Source organism: Eupeodes corollae, chromosome 3 (genome assembly GCF_945859685.1).
Source record: "Eupeodes corollae chromosome 3, idEupCoro1.1, whole genome shotgun sequence".
NCBI classification, from domain to species: Eukaryota; Metazoa; Arthropoda; class Insecta; order Diptera; family Syrphidae; genus Eupeodes; species Eupeodes corollae.
Window position 1 is genome coordinate 3,268,466 of NC_079149.1, and position 9,882 is coordinate 3,278,347.

At 34.1% G+C, this 9,882-nt stretch overlaps 2 protein-coding genes across 2 annotated transcripts; both read right to left on the bottom strand.

The window, feature by feature from the left end:
- Positions 1-422: 422 nt before the first annotated feature.
- Positions 423-1,523, bottom strand: LOC129948971 (putative nuclease HARBI1). Its single transcript, XM_056060135.1, has 4 exons — positions 1,311-1,523; positions 1,028-1,261; positions 814-952; positions 423-754 (listed from the first exon to the last, which is right to left on the bottom strand). The coding sequence occupies exons 1-4, from the start codon at positions 1,329-1,331 to the stop codon at positions 423-425; spliced, it is 726 nt and encodes a 241-aa protein (XP_055916110.1). The 5' UTR covers positions 1,332-1,523.
- A 4,031-nt stretch (positions 1,524-5,554) lies between these two features.
- LOC129952044 (cap-specific mRNA (nucleoside-2'-O-)-methyltransferase 2) lies at positions 5,555-7,987 on the bottom strand. Its single transcript, XM_056064470.1, has 2 exons — positions 7,315-7,987; positions 5,555-7,256 (listed from the first exon to the last, which is right to left on the bottom strand). Exons 1-2 carry the CDS (start codon positions 7,822-7,824, stop codon positions 5,709-5,711), a joined length of 2,058 nt encoding a protein of 685 aa, XP_055920445.1. The 5' UTR covers positions 7,825-7,987; the 3' UTR covers positions 5,555-5,708.
- Positions 7,988-9,882: the final 1,895 nt, after the last annotated feature.

The following is a 9,882-nucleotide window of genomic DNA, read 5'->3' on the forward strand; positions in this document are numbered from 1 at the left end:
AAATAAATTCAAAATAATTAAATCAATATACATATTAATTTGCCTTTCAAAACTCCTTTGTTCCTTATGAGGAATATTGGTAAAATAAATCAATTTATTTTTGATATGGATCTGTCAAAATACAAATTTCCCCTGTTTTTGCATTGGTCGCATTCGAAAAGCTAGTGGCTACGTAGTCAAGGGGTTCTGATTGGCTAAATCTAGCTACAAAAGTAGTTGAAATTTCCCCTCCGACGTAGTGTAAAAATTTCGGCTAAAAAGTTAGTTGGCACTGATTTTGACGTTTCACAATCAGCTGTTGAAAAAATTTAAAAAAGATACAAACATTTCAAAATGAAACTTATTGTGCAGTATTTAGAAATAAATTACGAAATAGAGGCAGATGAAGAAATTTGCAATAAAATCTTAACAGGTAATGTTTTTTAAGTAAGCATAGGACTTGAAACATCCAAATATTTCAATCGACGAAATCGGCCTTTGAGAAAACCAAAAGTTCGCTCTATGGTTATTCTGGCACTGCTAAGGCGTGTATTGAAATTGATTTGCCTTTCGAGAAGGTGTCCATTGTCACGGAAGGGAGTTATTAGGTTTTGACCTAGAGGGTAGGCAGCATCTCCTACAAGATGGTAGTCGGCAGGCAAGAATTGAGCCAATTTATCAGAGAGAGGGCTATTTCTAAAAACTCGAGCATCATGTAGTCGACCAGGAGCGCCTACATAAATATCGATGAAAACAGCTCGATGGTCACAAACTCCTTTTAAAGAAATTAATATGTAAATATATTTGTTAAAATTAATATAATATTAAGTGTACCTTGTAAAATAATCGAATGCGTATTTTTTCTGTTGTAGTAGTCTATAGGGTTCTTGACCGGCTGTTTTATTTGAATGTGACACCCATCTATCGCACCAACGATCCCGGGAATATAACCTCCTGATTTTTCTCGAAATACCTTCATTAGAATATTTATGTATGTGTTATTTCAAAATGATGAACTGAATTTGTCAAAAATTTTATGTACACATACCCGGGATATATCATTATATTGGCTTATTGATGGCCACTTAATGTATTGAGCCAAAAGGGAACACAACAAATCCAGAATCTCACAAAATGAATTGTGTGCTGAACTTGGTGCTAAATTGAAACGATCGCCAGATGACAAAAAACTCTCTTGTTTGCTTAAAGTCCAAATAGTATACAAAAGTTTTTTTTCCAACTGATGAACACACTTGAGATTTCCAATCTTTGTCATAAGATCCTTTAAAGAACTAATTAATAACATACTTATATAAACAAAAAAAAATTACCGAAAAACAACTTCGACTCATTCGAAAATGGCACCGGAATTCTTCTAAACTGTAATCTGGAATTACTACTTCATAATAGTTCGTATTCCTTACGCGATCTTCTTTAATGTTTTCTTGAAGTTGGTCAGATAAGGAACCCACTGCGAGGAGATCGTTTACGACAATCACAGCTCTAGCTATTTGGCAAATATATGAAGTGTCTTAAATTGACCACAATTAAACTATTTTACATACTCACTCATTTTATCTAATTTTTTGTATTTGTTTTTATTTAATTTAAAAATATTGTTGTTATTTGTTTAAAATTCTTAAAACTTTCTCAAATGTTTCCGATTTTGCGTTTGTTTACTTTTGCATCTGTCATTAATATGACAGCTCAGGATTGACTAGCTTTGTAGTGAAGTTTTGCATTCACAAATCTAGTTGAATTTCGACTACGTAGCCACTAGCTTTTCGAATGCGACCATTCCATGGGGCAAAAATAATCTGTTTTTGAGTTAAGATATCAAAATTTCAAATAGTGAAAAAGTAGAGTTCTGAAATTATACCCCTGAAGTTTGGAATCCATTGAAAATTAGAAAACCAATATTAAAGCCTTCTTTTGGGTGTATCCAATTTGTATTATGGGTGGAATAGTAAGGTAAAAGCTCAGCTATTTTGGAATTACTTTAAAATTTTGGCTTTACAAATATGCCTCATATATGTTGGGTTCAGCACGAAATGTTATGTTAACGAAGCTCTGATTTAAAAGGAACAAAATGTATGTTTTTACATGCTCAATTCTCAATTCAACAATTCGAGTCACATAGATAGGGACAAGCTTTTTTGGTTTTTTATTTGCCGATATTTCTTAAGCCCTTAGGTTTTTTTGTAAACCCAAATGTGGAATGAATGAGGTATGTAATAAGTTCATATTGCAAACAAACATTTCGGATTAAGTTGGTAAATACAAGTTTTTTGGTTATTTATCCGGAGGTCATAAATAGTGACTGTTTTTTGAATAGCTACAAGATCTAAATATAAATAGAAGACCCTTTAAAGTAAAACAACAACACAAAATCTTATGTTTTAGGTAAATATTGATTTTATTAAATGGATTCAAATAATTTTTAGTAATGTGTGCTGCCCTTGTCCCTATCCATGTGAGTTGTATGTCAGTACCTAGTTTTGGCTCTGTAAAAAATAGAATTATCTAACAATTTTCGACTTAATATCAAATTTTAAATCTATGAACAAATATACTGGGTGTCGCCGAAAATGATTATCTAAAATCAAAATGGTGACCTTTCAGAATTTGACAACTTGTTATACCGAATCATGACGGTTTTCGAGTAACCGATGATTTATAGTCCAGTAACTTTGCCATTGAATTGAAATTCGGTATTTTTTATATCTTGGCAACTTGTTTCTTATCTTGGCCTAATTAATAATTCAAGTTTCCGATTTATATTTCACTCTCCATGCAAGAAAGCGTAAAAGGCCTTTCATTATCATCCCGAAAGTATTACTTTTCATTTGAAATTCATTAGAAATAGTCGGTTCAAAATATCTTTTCAGAAATGTTTACTTTCCGAACAAAAAAAGAGTAAGTGCCTTTATACTTAACCAATTAAATTTCCCAAGCCTTAAACTTGCTATCGATGTCTTCAAAAGTATTCTTTAAAATGTTTACCATATAAAAGCTTTGACCAGTTTCATGATATTTTTCAACGTGTTTTCTTCTACAAAATGATTCATTGCTTGGTACTATTTTTATCCGCAGTAACCAATTGTCTAATTGATCAAACTTAACGAAAAACAAAACTATTTATCACCCTTATTGTGAAGATCAACTATCAATTAATAATTTAAATTTTTTAATCAATTTTATTAAATGGTATTGTGAGTGTCAACTGTCAATGAATTCCTGATACATTGTAGATTTTTATCAATATCCTATTGTGAATGGAAAAAAATTGGTATTGTGAAAAAAATTTATCGACTTTCTTGTCAACTGGCAATTTTTTTTTCAATCGTAAATTTGTAGTCGATGAGTTCGTGTTTGCTGAAAAAATAACAAAAAAATGTGAGTTTCGAATTATACAAATTTATAAAATCGTAATATTTTTATTTTAAAGGTCTCAAAAAGTTATTAGTAACAAAAAACAGATATGTAGATTAGTCCAGTTGATGTTACAAAATATTGAACTCGCTAAGGGATTCTGCCCAAAAGCTGGAGGACATTCAATATGGGAAAAAATTTCTGTAGAGCTGAATAGCTTAGGGCCGCCAGAATGTACTTCAGAGAAGTGGCAAAGAGTTTGGGTCGACCTAAAATGCAAAACAAAGAAAAAGAAAACCGAAATATCAGCCACTGGTGGTGGTCCAAATAGACTTCACCACTTCAGCGATATGGAAGAAGCTGTTGTAAGTTTATTTGGTCTAAATACACCCGGAAGAGAATTTGGTTTGGAAACTATTAACACCTCAAATGAAAATGATTTATTGACTGAAGAAGCCGCATATGAACGATCAACGGGTTAACAGATTGACCCGGATCTAGTTGAAGTTGTTGACAAACAGCAGAAAAAAACCTCTTCAAAGAAATAAAATGAAGACGATAGAATATTCTTATTAAAAACCCAGACTGCAGACCAAACACGGCACTGCTCGAATACTTTTGCAGGGCTTCAACTTGTCCTCTATTTCTTGGAAAAGATCATGAAATGCATCATTGAGGAGAGCAGGTACTGATTAAGTTATTTGTGTCTTAAAATCAAAACCTTTTTACTCACATTGGCTTTCCAGTTCCAAAGGATTGGATGCATCTCTCAAACTCCTTCGCATTCTCGCCATTTCAATGAGTTCAGAATCATTTGAATCATCATCATCAAAAAATAATTCAGTCGAAGTCATTTTTTATTTTGTTTTAAATTTTTGTATTTGCTTTCAAAACTTCTGTCAGTTGCAAGAATAATAAAATAATTTTGAAGGCATTCACAATAGCACAATATTTTGTCAATTGATTTTCACAATACCGATTTTAATTTGAAATTATATAGTCTATCAACCGACAATCGGTTGATAGTTGATCTTCGCAATAAGGATGTATATTTTATTTTTCAGAAATCTGGAATAAACTATACCTTATTTATCGTCGAGTAGCTTTGTCGCATGTTTCAGGACATAAAACTGTTTTTTTCTCAAATCCTGTAGATCTGACTATTTTGAACGTATATATTTTGTCCATAGACTAGTTTCTGTATCTTGCTTAAATACTTATGAATGTGTTTTGTAGTTGCAATATAGAACTTAGTGCATTGAGCGGTGTGAGTATTTACTTACAAGTAAAGTGTAACGAGTATTTAAACTCCAAGTAAACCGATGTGAAAAAAGGGTCGAGTTTACTTTTGACAGTGTACTCGTCAAACCATTAGTTACTAGCAAGTATTTATAACTTCATTCCGATCTAAATTATATAGAGGTACATTTTCTTGAGTCACACCATTTTCGATTCCGTCTTCCACTTCCCAAGGATCATTCAAATGTTATGCTGCATTGTGAAACACTGCACAAAATTTTTGACTGCTATTCTAACTTGGCTCGAGAGTATGGGAAAACGACGTTTCATCTGTCCAAAAACTTGTTCAATTATTACACTTTCCTGAGCATGGGTCGAAGTGTAATTCCGCTCACGAGCATTTCTTGGTTCGTGAAAAGGAGTCAGTAATCAAGAAGTAATTTCATATCCGCCGTCCTGAATTCCGCTCACTCACCAAATCCTGCCATCATGTACCGACATAAATCCTGGATCACTAACGTATCTCAGAAAAATGTCCATCTTTTTCCGTGCAGTTAGTCCATCAGTGTTTCAAGAAAGTCAGAAAATCTACGTTTTCATTCTCAAACCGTAATAGTCCCTTAGATAGATCAGGACTTATATCACGACGGTATCTATAACGTTACTCACGCAGGTGAGTAAATGCAGCCATCTTTTGTGAACAAGAACGACTGCAAGTCTGGGGTCGGGTTGACTTGCGTTTAGACGAATATTTACTTGCGTTTATTCACATCAAAATTGACATTTTTTCGGGTTTTACTAGTCTCTCAAGTATTTACTCGGGAGTAAGAGTAAATACTTGTTTTATTCACTTTAATTTGGCGGTCACTTGTTATTTTGATATGTTCAAGTATTTACTTGTCCTACTAGTTTTTATTCACACCGCTCATTATATTTTTAAAATAAACCAAGTTCTTTTTTTATATTTCAAAAATGTTAATATTTTAATTCAAAATAAAATAATTAATAGCTAAAAATTGATCTTTATAATTTAATTCAGTTAAATTCTATAAATTCTATCAATTAAAATGAGAACATAGAAAAGATTGTTAAATAAAATGGCCTCTGGAAGTCGTCTCTCAATCAGCTCCAAGCATAACCTTGATATTGCTAATTAGCAATTGATTGTTGTAATCACAAATAGCGTTTGAAAATTGATTGCGATGCAAATGCACAATATCAACAAAACACAGAACATCTGGATTCTCCATCAAAGTCTCATAAAGCTTTCGAATACTTTCGGTTGTTTCTGCAGAATGTTTTATCACTTCTATGCTAATTTCTCCGTTTCCTGAGATCCGACATGTGACGAACATATTCGCAGTGAGGTAACGTAAAATCGAAGCACTAAAGTGAGTCAAAAATAGAACATTGCTGAATCGAATGGTCTTTGGTTGAATGTCGATTATTTTCTGAAGAATCTGGGAATAAAATTTCCTCTGGTGGTCATCCTCAAATTTGGTAAGGTTTCCATCAGTTTCAGTAGACCATAGTTCGCGATTTTCCTCAGATCCCAAAGTACACTGAGGTTTACCTTGTACAATAGGATCTATATTGTAGAGTGAGACTATTTTTTGCCGCAGGAATAGTATTTCCACATTCGCGAATAGACTGCTCCTCAAGTCGACCAAAGGTTTCCCCCTAAATAGCTTCAATGGCAATGGGTCATCAGGAGATCCCACCAAACAAGCTATTTGCTCATACTGCCACAAAAACACTTTTTCAATTTCATTTAATGCCTTGCGAAGATGGAACAGTTGCTCCTCGGTGGACAGATTCTTTATGCAAACCCTCTTGTTATGGGAACCACGATAAACTTGGGTCTTAATGCCATACACAATTTTACTCCGAGCATTTTGTAGGATCTTTTGTTCCGGTGCAATCGGCTTTACTTTAAATCGCTCAAAGAATAGCTGCCGCACCTGACTGCGTATCTCATGGCACTTCCTGTTGTCCAACTTTGACTTCAGTTCGTAGGAGTAAATGTTCGATTCGATGGCCTGCATCTGTTCGAACATGAATTTCCGATTACACACTTCGTGCTGGATATAGAAATCCATTGGAATATATTTTTTCGGAAACAAGGGGAAAATGTTGCGGGTTCCTATTTTGGCCATCATCGCGTCGAGGTAGTCTCCGATATTGTCGGGTTTTAGGTAGTTCAAACAGACCAGATAGCATTCAGAGTTGCCTCGCTTCGAGGTGGCTGGTTTAAAGACATTCACCTCCTCAAACACGCAATTTAAAAAGAATACCAAATTGACACTGGGCGCCTCGAAGAGTGTGAACATTTTGAGAAGGAAGCTCCCACCTTTGGCAAGAATAAGAAGGCCTGCGCAAAACTCAGCAAAATGCAAAGCTGAAACTACTTCTTCCTGTTCGTCTGGGGTCTCAACGCAATCAATCGATCCATCGGCTGTGACCAAGTGAACGTCGCCAAGTTTCTCTTTGCATTCCTTGACCATGTGTAGGATATTTTCGGGGTCCATGATGTTTCCACTGAAATCTTCGTGGAAGAGCCAACGATCTAGGGTGTGCAGCAAGAACCGGTCATCTATTATCATCTTATTCAGAGGATTCCCTTCGTAGTAGGGATTGAGTGTGGTTGAAAGCCATTTCCAATTTACCTACCAGAAAAATTTGTATACAAAGGTTACTTATATTATAGCCATTACTCGCCCTTACCTCATCAAAGTTAGAATGCAAATAATGATTCAGAGCTGCTATAAACGCTCCAGGAGCTTCGCACAAATGCATGCTGTTCAAAGTTCCATCTTTGACCATTTTGTATTGATGCAGGCATTCGAATAACTTGCACCATGCAACTGTAACGAATTCAGCTTGAACTTCATTCTTAAGTTTCCATGGAATTTCCGTAGATGGATCCTTCATCTTTGTATGGACACTCCAGTCTTCCAGGACATAATCATTGAGTTTGCTCTTCACGGCATTCAAGTCGTGTTTGAGTTGTTGTAAATTATCAAATTGATAGAATTCTTTAAATAGCTCGTCAACTGGTGGAAGCGTCCACTCGGTTGTTTTGGTATATTTATATTTCTTTTCGAATAAATATTGATGTACCCCAATTGAGTTTTGAACTCCCAAATAGTTCGATGGTGGGCTTTGATGCCGGATAGCATCTTCGAAATTATTTTTATTTGATGGTAACGACATCATCTTGGAGTTGTTATGCATTTATTTTGTACTGGGATTGGTTTTTCATTATTTTTATAAGCCTTTTAATTTATTACTTGAGGAAGAGTGTAATATTTTGCAAATATTTGTTTAATGTTTTGTCGACTATTGGATTAAATTTGTTGTTTTCTTTTATTTTGAAAGATGCATTTTGGGCGAGTTCAAAGAAGTATATTCCAAAAGTGCTGCCAAGAATATTATTTTTAAATAGAAGCAGAAATTATGCTTTAAACGCAATGCACACGTTTGAGTTGGATACTATTTTCAAACGTTTGACAGAATGTTATTCCATGAAGAGATTACGAACATTTGAGACAAGCGAGTTTTGAGATTTTCGAAATGTTCAACTTTTCTTAAGTGAAGCATGGATTTTCACATCGCTAAGTAGTAAGGAAATATTTAGTTTGATTTTCAAAGTTTTACTTTACTTCTTACACAATTTATACCCATTTTAAAACGATAGCAAGGAATCCACAAATAAACATGGCGGAGCCCATGTTTAAGCTGTTTTTGAATCTATATAATGTCAAAAATAAACAAACTGAGAAAATTGTAGTACCCGTGGCATGATGGTTAGTGCGTTGGACTGTCATGCAAGGGGTCTTGGGTTCAATCCCTGCCTGTGCCACCTTAATTTAAAAAAAATTAATTTTCGCGGGTACTGCCTCTTGCGAGGAATTGACAAATCCTTCAAGAGTAATTCTTGTCATGAAAAAGTGCTTTCTCAAACTAGCCGTTCGGATTCGGCCTAAAATTGTAGGTCCCTAGCATTCCTGACAACAGTACTCGCACACAGGAATGGTTGAGAGTTGTAAGCCACTAGGCCCTGGTTCACAACGGACTGTTGCGCCACCCCATTTTTTTTGATTGAGAAAATTAAGTTGTGAGACAATTAAAAAATTAAAATGTCAAAAGGCTTAAGCATATACATACGAGTTCATATCAATTCTTTGATATTTTGCTGGATGTTGGAATGCTACCACCCAGAGAAAATCAAAACCTCTACTTAACCTGAATCGATCACTTTGAAATAGATGAGGACGATTTGTATGAAAGGTATCGATTTGAGAAAGAAAATGTCAAGTTTATGATTAACGTTCTAAATTTTGAAGATCGAAATTCAATGAAAGATTTGTTTCAATGAAAGATGTTTCCAAGTCTTAACAGTACCAGCGCTTACATAAAATGTCTCCAGTTCAAATAAACACGGGTTTAAATTATGACTATGAATATTTCCTATACTGTTTTATTTTATCCTACAATCTATTTTTGTGATCCAATAATTAGTTTTTCTATTTCACATCAGGGGGAATTTCGTCTTGAAAAGTTTTTACGGTTTCCAACTACAGTTTCAACAGACTATTTTAATGTATATGCAAGTGCAATATTTTTTAATTAAAGAAAGATGTATATTTGGCAAAATACATATGTATAATTTTTCCCAAAGAAAGAACAAACGAATCATCATTGGACAAAATGATTGAATGGCAACTCCTTTGTAAACGTTTTTTTAGGAAAAAATAAATAATGTTATGGCCAAGGATTTAGCTATATTGCAAAGATAATGTTTGAAATTTTGTTTTAAAAATCTTTTCGGGCAATCTCTGCCACAACTGGTTCCAATAAATTCCAGCTGAATGGCCCATTTTTCGACAAATTTTTAGCTATAGGGCTACATTTGTGTCATGTAAGCAATAATGTGCAGATTATTATCTTCAAAGGAGTCAATCGTCTCCGCCGATAAGTGACTTTAAATAAACCAGAAAAATAGTCCGGTGTTAAATGACATTTTCTTCAAGGACAATATACGTCACAGGCCTACCACGTAAGGTAATGGCACTCCTTCAATAAATGAATGCTTCACGCGAGCCCAACCATTATTTTTTTGGTAATAAATTTTGCACAATTTGGAAACGTTGTTAAGATTTAAACATATTAATTATGAAACAGAAAACCAAAATGTGCAAATACAAATTTCAAAATAAAACCAAATATTTGTAGTTTGATTTAAATTTGACAGTTCTTAATAGACTTGACAGATAAATAATCTCTCCAACT